The sequence below is a fragment of the Manis pentadactyla genome, chromosome 11 (assembly GCF_030020395.1).
Source record: "Manis pentadactyla isolate mManPen7 chromosome 11, mManPen7.hap1, whole genome shotgun sequence".
Lineage (NCBI taxonomy): Eukaryota > Metazoa > Chordata > Mammalia > Pholidota > Manidae > Manis > Manis pentadactyla.
In genome coordinates, this window is record NC_080029.1 from 44,800,382 (window position 1) to 44,819,507 (window position 19,126).

General features: G+C 35.6%; 1 protein-coding gene across 21 annotated transcripts in view; it reads right to left on the minus strand.

The window, feature by feature from the left end:
* The window catches only part of KTN1 (kinectin 1), a 124,024-nt gene that overhangs the window by 104,074 nt on the left and 824 nt on the right, over window positions 1-19,126 (minus strand). Inside the window, exon 2 of one of the 21 annotated variants that reach the window (XM_057488433.1) lies at window positions 4,411-4,565. The exons of 19 other annotated variants lie outside the window; for them this stretch is intronic. In XM_057488433.1, coding sequence (XP_057344416.1) covers window positions 4,411-4,412 — 2 coding nt within the window. In that variant the 5' untranslated portion in view covers window positions 4,413-4,565. Of the gene's footprint in view, window positions 1-4,410; window positions 4,566-18,743; window positions 19,124-19,126 lie in introns of those variants that run through there. One more of the 21 variants, XM_057488434.1, reaches the window with a different exon arrangement.

Genomic DNA, 19,126 nt, shown 5'->3' on the forward strand with positions numbered 1-19,126 from the left:
AAAGGAGGAGAAAAAGAAAAGAACCCTTAGATTGTGTTTGTAATAGCATATTAAGTAAGTTAAGTTAGACTCTTAGATAGTAAGGAAGTTACCCTTGAACCTTTGGTAACCATGAATTAAAGTGTGCAACAGCAGTAAGTACAAACGTATCGATAATCACCCTAAATGTACATGGACTGAAGGCACCAATCAAAAGACATAGTCACTGAATGGATAAAAAAACAAGACCCATCTATACGCTGCCTACAAGAGACTCACTTTAAATCCAAAGACATACAACAGACTAAAAGTGAAGGGATGGAAAAAGATATTTCATGCAACTAATACAGAGAAAAAAGAAGGAGTTGCAGTATTTGTATCAGACAAAATAGACTCCAAAACAAAGAAAGTCACAAGAGACAAAGAAGGACATTACATAAATATAAAGGGGTCAATCCAACAAGAAGATATAACCATTATAAATATCTATGCTCCCAACACAGGAGAACCTACATATGTGAAACAAATCTAACCGAATTAAAAGGGGAAATAGAATGCAAAGTATTCATTCTAGGAGACTTCAACAACACTCCACTCACTCTGAAGGACAGATGAACTAGACAGAAAATAAGTAAGGACACAGAGGCACTGAACAACACATTAGAACAGATGGACCTAACAGACATCTACAGAACACTCTACACCCAAAAGCAGCAGAACACCCAGTCTTCTCAAGTGCACATGGGACATTTTCAAGAATAGATCATATACTAGGCCACAAAAATTCATTACTAGCCTCAGTAAATTCAAAAAGATTGAAATTGTACCAACCAGTTTCTCAGACCACAAAGGTATGAAACTAGAAATTAATTATGCAAAGAAAATGAAAAATCCCGCAAACACATGGAGGCTTCACAACATGCTCCTAAATAACCAATGAATCAATGACCAAATAAAAACAGAGATCAAACAATATATGGAGACAAATGACAACAAAAATTCAACACTGCAAAATCTGTGGGATTCAGCGAAGCCCGTGCTAAGAGGAAAGTATATTGCAATAAAGGCCTACCTCAGGAAAAAAGAACAATCCCATATAAGCAGTCTAAACTCACAATTACTGAAACTAGAAAAGAACAAAAGAAGACTAAAGTCAGAAGGAGGGACATAATAAAGATTAGAGCAGAAATAAATAAAATCGAGAAAAATAAAACAATAGAAAGAATCAATGAAAGCAAAAGCTGGTTCTTTGAGAAAATAAACAAAATAGACAAACCCCTAGCCAGACTTATCAGGAAAAAAAGACAGTCTACATACATAAACAGAATCAGAAATGAGAAAGGAAAAATCACTACAGACAACACAGAAATACAAAGAATAAATAGAGAATACTATGGAAAATTATATGCTAACAAACTGGATAAACTAGATGAAACGGACAACTTTCTAGAAAAATACAACCATCCAAGGCTGGACAAGGAAGAAACAAACTATGGAAAATTATATGCTAACAAACTGGATAAACTAGATGAAACGGACAACTTTCTAGAAAAATACAACCATCCAAGGCTGGACAAGGAAGAAACAAAATCTGAACAGATCAATTATCAGCAACGAAATTGAACTGGTAATCAAAAAACTACTTAAGAACAAAAGCCCTGGACTAGATGGCTTCACAGGTGAATTTTATCAAACATTAATGAAGACCTAATACCCATCCTCCTTAAAGTTTTCCAAAGAGTAGAAGAAGAGGGAATACTTCCAAACTCATTCTATGAGGCCAGCATCACTGTAATACCAAAACCTGGCAAAGACATCACAGAAAAAAGAAAATTACAGATCAATATCACTGATGAACATAGATGTAAAAATCCCCAACAAAATGTGAGCAAACCAAATTCAAAAATACAACAAAAAGATCATCCATCATGATCAAAAAGGATTTATTCCAGGGATGCGAGGATAGTACAACATAAGAAAATCTATCAACATCATCCAACACATCAACAAAAAGAAGGACAAAAACCACATGATCATCTCCATAGATGCTGAAAAAGCATTTGACAAAATTCAACATTCAGTCATGATAAAAACTCTCAGCAAAATGGGTATAGAGGGCAAGTACCTCAACGTAATAAAGGCCATCTATGATAAACCCACAGCCAACATCATACTGAACAGCGAGAAGCTGAAAGCTTTTCCTCTGAGATCGGGAACAAGACAGAGATTCCCACTCTCCCCACTTCAACATAGTACTGGAGGTCCTAGCCATGGCAATTAGACAAAACAAAGAAATACAAGGAATCCAGATTGGTAAAGAAGAAGTTAAACTGTTACTATTTGCAGAAGACATGATATTGTACATAAAAAACCCTAAAGACTCCACTCCAAAACTACTAGAACTGATATCAGAATTCAGCAAAGATGCAGGATACAAAATTAACATACAGAAATCTGTAGCTTTCCTATATACTAACAATGAACTAATAGAAAGAGAAATCAGAAAAACAATTCCATTCACAATAGCATAAAGAATAAAATACCTAGGAATAAACCTAACCAAGGAAGTGAAAGACATATACCCAGAAAACTATAAGACACTCTTAAAAGAAATTAAAGAGGTCACTAACAAATGGAAACTCATCCCATGCTCCTGGCTAAGAATTAATATTGTCAAAATAGCAATCCTGCCCAAACCAATATACAGATTCGATGCAATCTCTATCAAATTACCAACAGTTCAATGAACTGGAACAAATAGTTCAAAAATTCATATGGAAACACCAAAGATCCCGAATAGCCAAAGCAATCCTGAGAAGGAAGAATAAAGTGGGGGGGATCTCACTCCACAACTTCAAGCTCTGCTACAAAGCCACAGTAATCAAGACAATTTGGTACTGGCACAAGAACAGAGCCACAGACCAATGGAACAGAAGAGAGACTCCAAACATTAACCCAAACATGTATGGTCAATTAATATATGATAAAGGAGCCATGGAAATACAATGGGGAAATGACAGTCTCTTCAACAGATGGTGCTGGCAAAACTGGACAGCTACATGTAAGAGAATGAAACTGGATCACTGTCTAACCCCATACACAAAAGTAAATTTGAAATGGATCAAAGACCTGAATGTAAGTCATGAAACCATAAAACTCTTAGAAAAAAACATAGGCAAAAATCTCATGGACATAAACATGAGTGACTTCTTCATGAACGTATCTCCCTGGGCAAGGGAAACAAAGGCAAAAATGAACAAGTGGGACTATATCAAGCTAAAAAGATTCTGTACAGCAAAGGACTCCATCAGTAGAACAAAAAGGTATCCTACAGTATGGGAGAATATATTCATAAATGACAGATCCGATAAAGAGTTGACATCCAAAATATATAAAGAGCTCACACACCTCAACAAACAAAAAGCAAATAATCCAATTAAAAAATGGGCAGAGGAGCTGAAAAGACAGTTCTCTAAAGAAGAAATTCAGATGGCCAACAGACACATGAAAAGATGCTCCACATCGCTTGTCATCAGAGAAATGCAAATTAAAACCACAATGAGATATCACCTCACACCAGTAAGGATCGCCATCATCAAAAAGACAAACAACAACAAATGTTGGCGAGGTTGTGGAGAAAGGGGAACCCTCCTACACTGCTGGTGGGAATGTAAATTAGTTCAACCATTGTGGAAAGCAGTATGGAGGTTCCTCAAAATGCTCAAAATAGAAATACCATTTGACCCAGGAATTCCACTTCTAGGAATTTACCCTAAGAATGCAGCATTCCAGTTTGGAAAAGACAGATGCACCCCTATGTTTATCGCTGCACTATTTACAATAGCCAAGATATGGAAGCAACCTAAATGTCCATCAGTAGATGAATGGATAAAGAAGATGTGGTACATATACACAATGGAATATTACTCAGCCATAAGAAAAAAACAAATCCTACCATTTGCAACAACATGGATGGAGCTAGAGGGTATTATGCTCAGTGAAATAAGCCAGGCGGAGAAAGACAAGTACCAAATGATTTTACTCATATGTGGAGTATAAGAACAAAGGAAAACTGAAGGAACAAAACAGCAGCAGAATCACAGAACCCAAGAATGGACTAATAGTTACCTAAGGGAAAGGGACTGGGGAGGATGGGTGGGGAGGTACAAGGGCAGGGAAAAAGAAAGGGGGCATTAGATTAGCATGTATAGTGTGTGGGGGGCACAGGGAGGGCTGTGCAACACAGAGAAGACAAGTAGTGATTTTACAGCATCTTACTACGCTGATGGACAGTGACTGTGAAGGGGTATGTGGGGGGGAATTGGTGAAGGGGGAAGCCTAGTAAACATAATGTTCTTCATGTAATTGTAGATTAATGATACAAAAAAAAAGTGTATTTTATTTACTTTCAAAACTGTTGTTTATACTTACATAGTCTCATCTTCTTTGCTAGGTTTTTTTTTCCTTTGTGTGAGTTGATTGGTTTAGATGGAACACAACATAACCTTCCATTAACATTAGAAAATATGTTTTCATGTAATGGCTTTTCACTCCAAAGCAGGATTTTCAAGAATTAATTCAAGTCACTAAACAAAAGATAGGTACATCTGATTTCCAAATTTGAGAGAACAAAGAACAAGAGTTCAGATAGCAAGAGATACCAATCCCACCTAGAAGAAAAAATCATTCAGCCTGAGTTGGACTAGCAAGAGATGCCTTTACTCCAACATGGGTTGGAAAAAAAAAAATAGGGTGAGATAACTACCAAGAGCAAGAATCACATCTCAAGACCTACAATTTTAATCATAATGAATTAGTGTCATTCTAAAATCAGATTTGTTCTATAAAGTTGAATAACAGCCAACAAGATTAAAAGAGGGCAGATTTGAGCAAAGGAAGGTAACAAGTATCAAATATTGATATCAAATATCAAGCTACTATTCACATTTTCCCAATTGCTTTGTTAGTTTTTCAGTTATTCTGTTGATTGATGTACTTATATCTTGCCTTTCATTTATCATCCCTAGATCTCTTATTACTCATTTTCTTGCAATTCTTGTAATTCTGTCTTTTTTGATATAAAGGTGATATACAAAATTATATTGGTTTCAGGTGAACATAGTGACTCAATAATTACATCCATTATTAGATGCTTGCCACAGTAAGTGTAGTTCCCTGTTACCATACCAATATAATACAGTATTATTGGTTACATTCTATATGCTGTATCTCCATTCCTTTATTTTACAATTTGCAGTTTGCACCTCTTTATTCCATTCATCTATTTCACCCCTTCCTCCCCACCCATGGTAACCAAGTCTGTTGTCCATATTTATGGGTCTATTTCTTGTTTTTGTTTTGTTTTTTAAATTCCACCGTAGTGAAATCATATGGTATTTGCCTTTCTCTAACTGGCTTATTTCAGTTAGCATAATACCCCCTTAGTCCATCTACGTTGTCGAGAATAGCAAGATTTCCTTCTTAAGAATTTTTTTTTATGGCTGAATGATACTCCATGTGTACGTGTACCATGTCTTCTTTATTCATCTATCGATAGGCATTTGGGCTACTTCCATCTCTTTGCTACTGTAAATAATACTGCAATGAACACAGGTGTGCACATAGCTTTTCAAATCTGTGATTTTGTTTCCTTCAGGTAAATTTCCAGAAGTAGAATTGCTGCATCAAATGGTATTTCTATTTTTAGTTTTTTGGGGAACCTCTATATTGTTTTACACAGTGACTGGACCAATTTACAGTCCCATCAACAGTGTAGGAGTGTTCCCTTTTCTCTACATCCTCGCCAACACTTGTTATTTCTTATCTTTCAGAGTGGCCATTCTGACTGGTGTGAGGTAATATCTCACTATGGTTTTGATTTACATTTCTCTGATGATTACTGAAGCTGAGCATTTCTTTCATGTGTCCACTGGCCATCTGTATGTCTTCTTCGGAAAAATGTCTACTCAGGTCCTTTGTCCATTTTTTAATTGGGTTATTTCTTTGGTGTTCAGTTGTCTGAGTTTATATATTTTAGATATTAACCCCTCAATAGATATATTATTTGCAAATATACTCTCCAATACAGTAGGTAGCCTTTTTGTTTTGTTGATGGTTTCCTTTGCTGTGCAGAAGTTTTTAGTTTGATGTACTACTCCCACTTGTTTATTTTTGCTTTTGTTTTCCTTTGCCCATGGAAAAGTACCCACAAAGAAATTTCTCATGTTGATGTTCATGAGATTCTTGCTTATTTTCTATGAGTTTTAGGATTTTACATCTCACATTTAGGTCCTTAATCCATTTAGAGTTTATTTTTGTGTATGGTGTAAGACAGTGATCCAGTTTCATTCTCCTGCATGTAGCTGTCCAGTTTTCCCAACATCATTTATTAAAGAGACTGTCTTTTCCCCATTGTATATTCTTGGCCTCCTTTGTCATATATTGACTGACCATATATGCATGGGTTTATTGTTAGGCCCTCTACTCTGTTCCATTGATCTATGGGTCTGGTACCATACTGTTTTAATCACTGTAACTTTGTAGTATAGCTTGAAATCAGGGAGCATGATACCTGCAGGTTTGTTCTTTCCCCAAAATTGCTTTGGCTATTCAAGGTCTTTTGTGGTTCCATACAAACTTTAAGACTATTCGCTCTAGTTTCTTGAAAAATGCCATTTGTAGTTTAATAGGGATTGCACTGAATCTCTAAATTGCTTTGGTTAGGATGGCCATTTTGACAATATTAATTTTTCCTATACATAAGCATGGGGTATTTTTCCATTTATTTGTGTCTTCTTCCATTTCTTTCATCAGTATCTTACAGTTTTCAGAGTACAGGTCTTTCACCTCCTTGGTTAGGTTTATTCCTAGGTATTTTATTTTTTGGCTGCAACTGTAAGTAGAACTGCTTTCTTAATTTCTCTTCTGCTAGTTCATTGTTAGCACATAGAAATGGAACAGATTTCTGTAAATTGATTTTGCATCTTGCAACTTTACTGAATCCATTTATTCTAATTGTTTTTTGATGGAGTATTTAGGGTTTTCTGTATACAGTATCATGTCATCTGCAAATAATGAGTTTTACCTCTTCCTTTCCAATATGGAGTCCTTTCATTTCTCTTTTTCTTGCCTGACTGCTGTGGTTAGGACCTCCAGGACTGTGATGAATAAAAGTGGTAAGAGTGGGCATCCCTGTCTTATTCCTGATCTTAGAGGAAGCACTTTTCAGCTTTATGACATTGAGTATGTTGTTGGCTGTGGGTTTGAAAAACAATATGGCACTACCCAGTAAAACTGAAAATGTACCTCCCCTATAACTCATCAATTCCACTCTTAGCTAGATATAGTCCAAAATAATTTATTCAAACTATAGATCTCGACAGCTTATTAGTGGATAGCAAAATCAACTGAGTAGTCTTGATTAGCATTCTTATTTTTAATGAAATGGACTAGCAGCACACAGGTGTGTTCGGAATACTTCCAAAGGATGTATCTAATGTCTGGATGCCTCTCTTTGTGGCATCAGCAGCTACTGATGATCTTGGTTCACTAGAAGATACAAAATGGTGATATTCCAAACCTATGTTCTTTGTTAGGTAGAATATATCTGTAGAAAGTAAATTCTCTCATGACCTATTTGGTTACCCTGAGATACAAATCATGTTAAGAAAAGTTGGATAAATACTTATTTTATTTACCAGTTGTCAAAATGAGTTGGTCCAATAGCAGCTAATTAAGGGGTTTTTTTTTAATGTTTTTTATCACTAGGAACTCACAGGTTTTTATTTGTTTCAATTCACTAGTTATTATCTCTACTGATGTTCAAATTGTCCCCTTTTTGGTCAATGGGATATTGCTCAGGATGGCTCCTGGGTTACTTTGACACTACTCTCATCATTTTATGGTCACTCAATTGCCTTCTGATAATACCTCTAGGCCTCCATGGTCCTTGCCTCCTGGGTATTCTCCCCCTTGTGCAATCTCCAGCCATTAAGCATGAGTGGGACCTGTGACTTGCTTCCAATCAATAAAATATGACAAAGGTGACAATGTAAGTGACTATGTGTATATGGTTATGTTACAGCAGACTGTAGCCCATGTTACTAGGACACTCTTTCTCTCCCTTACAGTTTTGAAGAAGCAAGCTGCCATGATGTAAGCTGTCTATGGAGAGGGTCATGTGGTAAGGAGCTTCTAAGTCTATGCTCCTTTTTCCAGGAGACTAAGTCTCCCAGACAATAGACAGCAAGAAAATGAAGTTTTCAGCTGGGCGTCCTTGAAGAAACTGAATGTTACCAAGAACTATGTGAACTTGGAAGCAGATCTTTTCCCACTGAGCCTCAGATGAGACCCCAACCCTGGTCAACACTGTAACAGCAAGTGAAACCCTATAGAAGAGGACCAGCTAAGTGGTACCCAGACTCCTGACCCACAGAAACCATGGTATAATAAATGTGTGTTACTTTAAGCATCTAAGCTTGTGGTGATATTGTTACATAGAAATAGATAATATTCAGGCTCACCTCATACATGTTCTGCCTTAGACTTGGAAAATGCCCATTCTGAGCACTAGTTTACTTTTATTGTGAAAGGTCTTTAAAGACCACATGCGAGCACCAGAAATGCTTCTACCCCTGGGTGAGTAATTGTCCCTAGGTCTTTTTAGTCAACAGGGTCAGAAAATGCACATCTTTTTGATAAGCTAAATCACTTCATGAGCACATACAGATGCTTCCACTCAAATTTAGCACAACGCAGTTTTTATACTTCATTTCACTGACCTCAAAACTACATCTGTTTAACAATGCTAAAAAATCTTAGATTTTAACACTACCAACATAATCACTCATTTCATTTAGCCCACAATATACACATTACTGGAATAACAACATACACATTACCACCAAAATTATGATTATATTGGCTCAAGATTTGTTTTCCTTCTTTGCCATCCTTCCTCCCCAGTCTCTTCCTGGGGTACTTTCCAATGGGGATATATAGACGAGTTACCATGTTTTAGTCACTTGGCATAGTTTCAGTCTGGTGCCCACCAAGTGAAACATGTAAGATTCATTTGTTTCATTTTACTTTTTGTTTTTAGGGTTTTTTTTTTAATAGTTATGTAAAATATTTACATGGCTCCAAAATGGATTCTAAAAAAAAAAAAAGGAAAATTTAAACCTTCTGATAGGTTGTACCTGTGCTCTTCTATACTATGCTTCTCTCCCCTATAAGTAACCATCATTTTTTAGATTTCATTCAACACACCTCCACTTTTAATATGAGCACTACACACACAAACACACACTCTCTCACTCTCTTATCTCCTTGTACTTTAGTACATGGTTGTATATTACAAACACTTCTCTCCACCTTGCTTTTTTTTTACTGTTCCAGAACAGACCTAATTTGTAACTAGAAACATAGTGGACCAGCTAAAAAGAAGTTGGAAAATAAATAAATAAATGGTGGGCAGGTAAAAAACTTCACTCAAAATAAACCTAATAAACCAATAATCCAAACAACAGTAAGAAATTAAATGATATGGGAAAAAAAAAATTCAACATGAACTCACACTAGATTGTTTTAGTTTTATGAAAAGTTCTGACAAAGATTTTTAAATGTGAACAATGTTGAAGATGTCAAAGAAATAAGGAGGTCTTTCTTTAAAGTAGCAAAGATTATAAAACAAAAACAGAGCTGAAATTGCAGGTATATATGAAAAAGCAACTCCAAATCTAGAAAACTGTACATACTGGCATGTGGAGTCAATTAGAAAGAATAAACTCTAAACTGGATGGAATAGAAGAAAGATTGGTAAATTGCTTCAGTGCTGAAATCATTTAATAAGAGGCATAGAAAAAGAGAATAAAAACTCAAAGAGCAATTAAGAAGATAAACCAGAAGACTCACAGGATAAGTCTATGGGAAGAGAGAAAAAGTGAAAATAACAAGCAATATTTAAAAAGCTGGTAATTTTACAAATTGAAGATCTGAGTCCTCAGGTTATAAGTATACTCTGAGAACTAGCTGGATATACAGAAGTTTGTTCACGCTTACCATGCACTGTGGTGAAACTGCAAGATACCAAGCACAAAAAAAAAAAAAAGATACCAAGCACAAAGAGCTACCGCTCTAAGGAAATAATTAACCAGACTGCTTCACAACAAATACCCGTAACAACTTAAGAAAACCACACACAAACACTGGCATCACTCTGAAATGTTTACAAATCTCTTATAATGTCATATGATGAGAGTGGAGACTTCAAAGTTAACTGAATAACTCTATCCATACTTTAATGTTCTTACATAATTATTTTCTTGATTCTAAAAGCAAAGTGTGACAATGCATAAAAACAGTAATTCTTAAAAAAACTTTTTTACTTAAAACTTGAAAAAACTCGTAAAACTTAAAAAACTGAAATGCTAAGCAGTGACATTTAGAGAAAAAAGAAAACAGTAGCTTAAAAGAGAAAAAACAAATATTAACTCCAAGGAAAGAACTGTGAAAGGCAACATAAAACCTTGTAAGACAACATGAAAGAATATCTTTATAACCTTGAGGAAGGGAAGGATTTCTTAAATAAGACACAGTCGTTAGTAGAAATACAAATCATAAATCATAAACATAAAACACTAATAAATTAAAATTTAACCTTTATTAACAAAGATACCATAAGAAAGTGAGAAAACAAGTCACAAAGTAGGAGACATTTTGTGATAATCAGCAAACAATTAATATTCAGAAAAACAACCCAACAGAAATATGAACAGATATTCCAGAGAAAAAGAAACAAAAATAGCTAGCAAACATTTGCAAAGATGTTTCCTCTCAATAAGCAGAAATGCAAAACCTACAAGACATCAATCCATACCCAACAGGCTGTCTGACTTTAGTATTTCCCAATTTCAAGTATAAGCAAGAATGTGGAGCCATCATATGTATATTCTAGTGAGGGAAATAAACTGGTATGATTACACTGAAAAATAATTTGGCATTAACCTAGTAATGCTGAACATGTACCTCTCCTACAATTCAGCAATTCTACTCCTAGCCAGAGACAGTTTCAATAATTTACCAAAACAGCAAATCTAAATTATTATGTGTGGACAGCAAAATCAACCTAGTGGATCTTGATTAGGATTCTTATTTTTAATGAAATGGACTAGTAGCACACAGGTTTTTTTTTTCTGAGGAACTACCTTGTTATGTATGTGTATATCTGACAATGTACTGATCTCATAAACTATAAAAAATTTCTTCTGTCAGTGGTAACAAAAACTTTAAAAAGAAACCCTCTCTTGGAGACTTAACATGTATCCAAGTGTAGCAAAAGACCTATGCAAGGCTTTAACAGCAGCATTCATTATAACAGGCAAAAGAAAACTGGAAACAACTCAAATGCCCATAACAGGTAATAAATAAATTGGAAAATATTCATACAACGAAATTCCATTCAGCAGTGAAAGAGAATGAATTACAGCTATGTACAACATGGCAGAAGAATATCAGGCCCATTAAGTTAAGGGAAAAAGGAAATTGCAGATAAACTCATACAGAAGGATCCCACTTACAGAATTCAAAAACAGTCTGGGGATACAAATTGATGTGGCAAAACTTAAAAGCAAATGTAACAAACATAGCGGTTACTTCAGGGGGGAGGAACATATAGAGAAATAAAAGTTAGGATAATATTCTTGAACTAAATATTAGATACAGGGCTATTCACTGTGTCTTTTTTCTTTACCTTATACATGTTTTACATATATTGTTTTGCACGTACATAATTTTAAGAAAAAAAATTAAAGCTGAGTGAAAAGTACACAGGTATTGATTGGGTCATGGGTATTCATTTTATAGTTAATCTTTAAACTATACATACACATGCTATATTCTCTTGTACACCTGAATCATTCTTGTATACCAGAATCATTCTGAATCTCATTTCTAATAAAAGAATAAAAAGATGAAAAGCAGCAAATGTAAATTAAAAACAAATGAGCAAACAGGCATAAACTTCCCTGCTTCTTAAATTTATATAATTAAAGTTATGATAGTGGTAAATATCTCTAGGAAGTATTATTTTGGAACAAATTTTCCCAAAAATAAAATAAATGGAAATACTTTAAAAATAAAAACTTCTAAAATCTGTAAAGAAAATACCTAGGGTTTATTCGACTTAGCACAAAGCTACCTGAAGAAATCAGACAGACATAGTAACCAAGTAGTAACTAAAACTTCTCTTTACGTCAAAAGATCAAAGGTAGTGTGTTATTTTAAATGATACTGGGGCTTTTTGCTTAAATGAAGTTTACAGAGAACTGAAAGGATATGGAATATAATTACTTGCCTATTTATGCCAGGTAAATAATGCTAGAAGAGTAGACAAGAACTCAACCTTGCTTATTTTACAACTAACTTATATTTACACAGTATTTCTTTTTTCCCTACCCTCCATCAGACTAGGTGTTAATCAATTAATTGTACGCATTCCACTTTACATATCTTAAATGTTTATTTTACTTGAAAAGCACTCTAAAAATTTCAAGCTCAGAAATACTGCTTTCAAATGTTAAAGCTAAATGCAATTTTTGGGAGGGCTCCCCCTCCCACCCTTCTCAGAAAAAGAAAAAAAGAGCGAAAGAACTAAGGCACTTTTATTTCACAAAGGATTCAATTAAAACTTAAAACTACAATTAACACCTAGGTCAAACTGGAAACCATTTAAGAAATTACTCCCATTCATCAGCAACAGTTTACAAACCACAAGGATTATACACCACGGTACCTGAAACCATACCCAGAACCGAAGGTACAAAATGATGTGACAATTGAGAAATTTGCTTCACAGAAATCATCACCATCAGCCAACCTCAGGCCCAGGTTATGAAAACTATGTAAAATAAAACTGGGAACACACTTGAAATGAATATGACTTCCCAATAAACTAAGCAAGTACAAGTCAGGAGCACATAAATTCAACCTATGTATGGATATTGAAGATTTTCATTTTAGCAACACAGCACTCAGAACACTGAGAGCTTTCAATGTCAACTTAGCTTCTTCAAATTTATTTCAAAGATGACTAGATTGATACACTAGATGCAATCACTAAACTATGTACATATTTCACTCAGAACACTAACATTACTGATCAACAAGATTAACTGGTACTAAGCACCTAACTTATTTTGAAGTCTCACTTCAGGAGATGTAACATCTATGTAAATCAACTAGCCATTCTAATAGAGAAGAAGAATAGCACAAATGACAAAGCTCATCGAGTCCCAATCATTTTCAGACATCAGGCCATTCATTCATACATCAAACTAAGAACTAAGTGCCAGAAACAGAGTTCATAGTGGTGTACAAGACAAAGTTTCCACCTCATAGTGCTTAGAATCTTACAGGTGAAAAAGACATTAAGCATATAAATAAGCATATATTATAATGTTAGGTAGTGACTGATAGTGCAATAAAGAAAAACATGACAAAGAGTAAACAGAGAGGATATGCATTTTAGGTAGGGTGATCAGGGTTTCCTTTCTGAAGTAACTGTTGAGCAATGTCTATAAAATCACATAGCAGTAACTCATAATGAACATACACAGGAATTGAGACTGAAAAAAATTCTTGGAAACTGAGAGAATCATAATCTGCCTATTGCTTTCTGTTTTAAACACTGCACAGCCTTTGGTTTTAAGTAGACCTTACTATCTTCTCTTGGAAAACCTCTTGTCCTTAAATTCAAAACTTTAACAGTTAGTCATCTACCCCCTGGGGAAAAAAAATCTTCATAACCTTAATGTAGCTAACACCTACCATCAGATAACTGCACGTGGACAGCACTTTTTTTTTTTCCAGAAAGCATTCTCACAAAAGAGCTCAATGGGTGAGAATGCACCTTTACAGTCAGAATACTCAGTTCAAATTCAGGTTTCTCCTTTTACTTGCTCTGTCTTTAGACAAATTGTTTGCCTGCCTCCCTAGCTTCCACCAAATAGAACCTATCTCGTAAGGGGTTTGAGAGGATTAAATATGATACAGCATATAAAGTGTTTACAGAGCCTTACAGGAAATAAACATTCTAATGTTAGCTATCACTTATGAAGCAACTACTCTAAGAGAACATAAGCAAGGCAAATGAGCCTCAGGCAAGTTAAGATAGTTAAATTCACACATACAGTAAATGGTACTAACCAGCACAGCCAAATCCAAACCCAAGCTCCTCGGACTCCCTAAGCACTCACGCTCTTTCCACTACACCACACTGTATAATTTAAAAACTGAGCAATAAGAAACCTGCATAAAACCTTAGAGTTAATAAAGTCTAAAACCTGTAGGTATTAATTACTGACTTTCAGCTTATTATATCAGACTAGATTGCTTCCTTGATAACTTAAAATGACTCATATACAAGAATAAATAATAACTGTCTTATGTTTTTTGGTGAGAATGTAGCATACCATCAGGTCTCCCAATAGACAATGTAATCACTAAAAATCATGTAAGTTCTGATAATTGTAGATATCACTCAGAATCATGAGAAAGAAATGTAGATAAATGACATTCTCCTCTAGTAATAGAGGATCCTATGATCCCAGAGAAACCTATTCAATATGGAAGCTATCTTAAAGGACCTCTCACTGGATCAAGTGGCATTTCTCCCCTTGGTAAAAATACAAGAACTGGTTCTACAGAAAGCTAAATGTTTCTGGCTAGCAGTCTACTCTCCTGTATACTTGCCTATAAATCTATTAAATGTGAGAATAAAGACAAAAGCTGTTATTTCTATGAAAACTAAGTTAAATCTTTGGAACACCTTAAAGGAGGATTAGAAAAACCTGGAATGATTTTGAACTTGGAAGTTTCCTAGTGCCTACATTTCATTCCACTTTAAAGAAGCCAATACTAGAAGTCATAGACAATGCTCTCAGGGTACGATTCATATAAAAAAGATCAGAAGACCGCTACTGAAAGACAAGTGATTGATCCAAATATAAAGACACGCAGATAAACATTTTAAGTTAAAATAAAACACTTAAGGAGCACAGATATTTTTGAGTTCTTGCTTCAGCCAGTTTGAATTACCTAACCAGTGACCCTAATCACATGAGGCAGGTAAGAAAGTCTCCACCGCACTCTAACGTCACTCCCTCCACCAAGGGGCTTCTCAAAGGCTCCCTGCTACTTTTCTTATGCTCTCTGTTCCTAGGAAAGGAGCAAACTGAAAACTTCATGTGTCCAAGAATCTGATATCCATCACAAGGAGCTGCATGATAACGATTTATTTCATTTGTAATAAATAAATCTTTAGTACATCTTTATTGAACACCTGTTATGGGCCAAGCACTGCCCTAAACCCTTGGGATCCATCAATAGAACAAAAAGCCTTGCCCTCATTGAGGTTACATTATAGTGTGTGTTTGAGGACACAGAGGAAAGAGAATAAACACAACAAAGAAATTATACAGTGTCAGAAGATGACAAATGCCAGGGAGATAACAGAACAGGGTACAGGGATAAGTAGGAGAGGGCAGCTTTAAATAAAATAGTAAGGCAGACCTTTTTGAAAAGCACTGAAGAGCAAACATTTGCAAGAGAAAGAAGTCAGCCACGCAGGTATCTTACATAAAAAGTGATCCAAGGAGGGACGATTGCCAGACTAAAGGCACTAAGACAGCCAGTGAGGCTGGAGAAAAATAAGCAGGGCTAGAGTAGCAGCTAACTTAAGAGAGGAAAGATGGGGTGGGGAAAGTAGGAGTGCCCAGATTCTGAAAGGCCTTGTAAAGGCCCTAAGGACCTCAGCTTTTACTCTGCTTATGGGAGGTCATTCCATGGTTTTGAAGAAAGAAGTGAAATGATCTGACTGCTGTGTTGAAAAAGACTGTACAAGTAAGGTAGAAGCAAGAAGACCAGTTAGAAGACTACTACAGAAATTTAAGCAAGAGATAAGAAGGGCTTGTGGAATCTTAAAAGAAAAGAAAATGAACAAAATAGCAGTAGACTCATAGACACTGAGAAGTGACTGGTGGTTACCATGGGAGAGGGGCTGGGATGGGTGGGTGGGGAGGGGTATATAGGGGCACAAAAATTCTCAATCATAATGTAAGTTGGTCACAGAGATGGTAGTACAACATGGAGAATATAGCCAATGATTCTGTAACTTCTTTCTATGTGAACAGATAGTAACTGCACAAGTTGGAATGAGGATTTAATAATGTGGGTAAACTGGTGAACCACTGGTGTTGTATACTTAAAAATATAAGATTGCATTATCAACTAATAATTTTTAAAAATTTAATTAAAAGAATGGCTTGCACCAGCCTACTGAGCAGTGCAGGTGGTAAGAAAGGACTTGATTTTGGATATATTTTCAAGATAAGAGAGAGCCAAGAATATAAATGTTAAAGAGATAGGGATGACTCCAACGTGTTTTTTTTTTTTTTTGCCTGACTGTAAAATGAGGATGCCATCAAAAGAAATGGGTTAGACTGCACCTGAGGCAGGTTTAAAGAGGCACAGAGAAGTTAGTTTGAGGTGACTACTTCAAACCCAAGTGGAAATGCGGAGAACTGGTTTTCTAGAGTATATGAGGGAAGTCTGGGCTGAAGACATAAATATGGAAGCCATCAGCATATGGGTATTTAAAGTCATGACTCTGGATGATCACCAGGGGAATAGAAAAAGAAAAGTGAACCAGGGACTGAGCACTTCAACTTCAAAAGTAGAGGATGAATCAATCATATTGAACAAAGCAATCAGTGAGGAGGGAAACCCAAAAAACAATTTCCTGGAAGGAGGGGAGTGTAAAAAATTTTAAGTTCCACTTAGTATACAAATCATTTTACTAAAACCAGATTTAAGTTCAGGATGAAAGTTCTTAGTCTGTGTGGTGCGTAGGATATATAAAATACTAAATCATAACTTTTAAAAGAAGTTGAACATTTTTTATACATTTTCCTAGGAATACTGTATTTCCTAGTGGAATCAGTACTAAAACTTCTTAGTACTGAAAGTATATTTTGTCTATTTTATCTTCTTACCTTATAAACATAAAATTAAAAACCTATACCATTAAAAACAAATTTTTTTTAAGCCTGCATGATTTTCACTGTCATCTCTCTCAAAGACAGGAAAAAGTATTTAAACATCAATTCAACATCCTGGCATGTAAACAGTTATAAACCGTTATTACTTTTCTTTTTTGAGAGCCTGGATACAGAAAGTTAAATTAATCAAACTACTTGATTAATGGCACTTAAGGTTTTTCTCCTATTTAATTCGCTATTACAGAATTAATAGTTCACATTCTTATCTAACATTTTCCCTGTGATTTTCACATAAACTACATTTTTAAGATCAGAACACCTAAAGTCATGTTCACAAAAACTGAAGGTGAAGCAATGAAACTCTATTTATGTATAAGAGTGATTCATCACTGTCATTTCTAAAGAGACAGTTTCTTGCTTCTAGCCTCAGAGCATAATCTGCATTTACCTTCAAAATTACTAAAAACATAAACAGTACAAAGAACAAGCAACTTATGTTACCTTCAAATATTGAATGTTCTTGTAAAGCACTGCTTCTCTACTTTTCCTTATTATTTATTAGATTCCTAAGAAACTCAAAACCTTCCTGGAACCATTAAGTTTACTAACAATTTAAATTGTGTGCAAAGTATTGTGAAATCTTTTAGACGGAAACTTCCTTTCCCATTAAAGAAATTATAATAGTATGCAATGAAAATACATCTTTCATACATTTCAAGTAAAATTCAAGTTAACTCACCAACAGTAACAATCTTAACACCAATCCTTCAGAAGCCTCAAAAAAGCCTTCACTTCTTTCTTAGGCCCTTCAGAAAAGCCATATTGCCTGTTATTTAACATCTACTAAAATGTTCCCTATTAAAAGTAGATTGAAGCCTATTAACTAGAAGGAGCCTTGGGGTGAAAGAACCAAAAAACACTTCCATCAAGCAGAAGAGATCTGTGATATTAAGGGAGCATACAGAAAAAACTAAATTGGAAACACAATCATAAATGAATGGCTCTTCATAATGTTGACCCTGAGTCATCAAGAATGGGTTAAACACTACTCAACATTCTTTATAATTTTAAAGTGTTTAATACACTGAAGAAACATTTTCACTGGGCTTTTTAAGTTTCAGCATGAGTAGGAATCTCAGAAAAGTAAATTAAATAGAACACCTCACTCTCTAAGTGCACATGATAGGGACAATTACAACCGCTGATGTTGCAAACTCAGAAGAGACAAGTCTAATTCAATGCTTATTACGGGAGGTGAGGGGGAGGGATTTTTCTTAGAACCTACAAACAATAAGCCCAGCCATTTCTTGTTAGATCCTTAAACTGAAGGGAGAACACATTAAATATGAAAGTCCACAGCAAGGCAAATCTACCCAAAATACAGATCAACTAAAGAATACTCAGTATTATTCTTGTAACAATCATCCCAAGCTCATCAGCAATTGCTTTTGTCAAACTGGACGGTGTTGCCATTTGCCTGGTAGATGAGACAGTGAGAACAAGTGCAACATAACTTAGCAAGAACTGAAACTTTAAGTCAATTCCTATATAATTCAGTGTTGAGTTCACCCCAAGGTAGTTTACCTTTAGCAACTACGGATGTCTAAATTTCACAAGGCTTTCCACAAAGTATCTCAAAAAACAAAAACGAAAAAACACCACTCTGAACCGTGAACTTCAACTACAGTTTTTAAGCTGCGCTTTAGGTACCTGTTAAGGAATCCTTTTCTGGTACAGGCCCAACTGCGAATTTAGATTCCTCAGGAAGTGGAATGGCTAAGATTTTAAACAGCTAGTTCTTTCAACTAATCAAAGTGCAGCTGGACGAGGTTAGGTAGGATGCCGCTCCCCACGTCTGCGGCTAACGTGCCTAGTGCACACGTTTCTCCACCACCAACGTGCATTAGCTGCACTTCTCACACCAGGTGTCTCATTACCGTACCACTTTTCTGGGCTGCCAGTTTGGTTTTCTGCCGAGATCCCCAACGCCCAAAATCTCAATTGTTGGAAACCGAAGGCGGAGAGGGGTGGGGGATCACTAAGACACACCCTTCAGGGAAAGGATGGGGTAACTTCCCCCGGTCTGGAGGGCG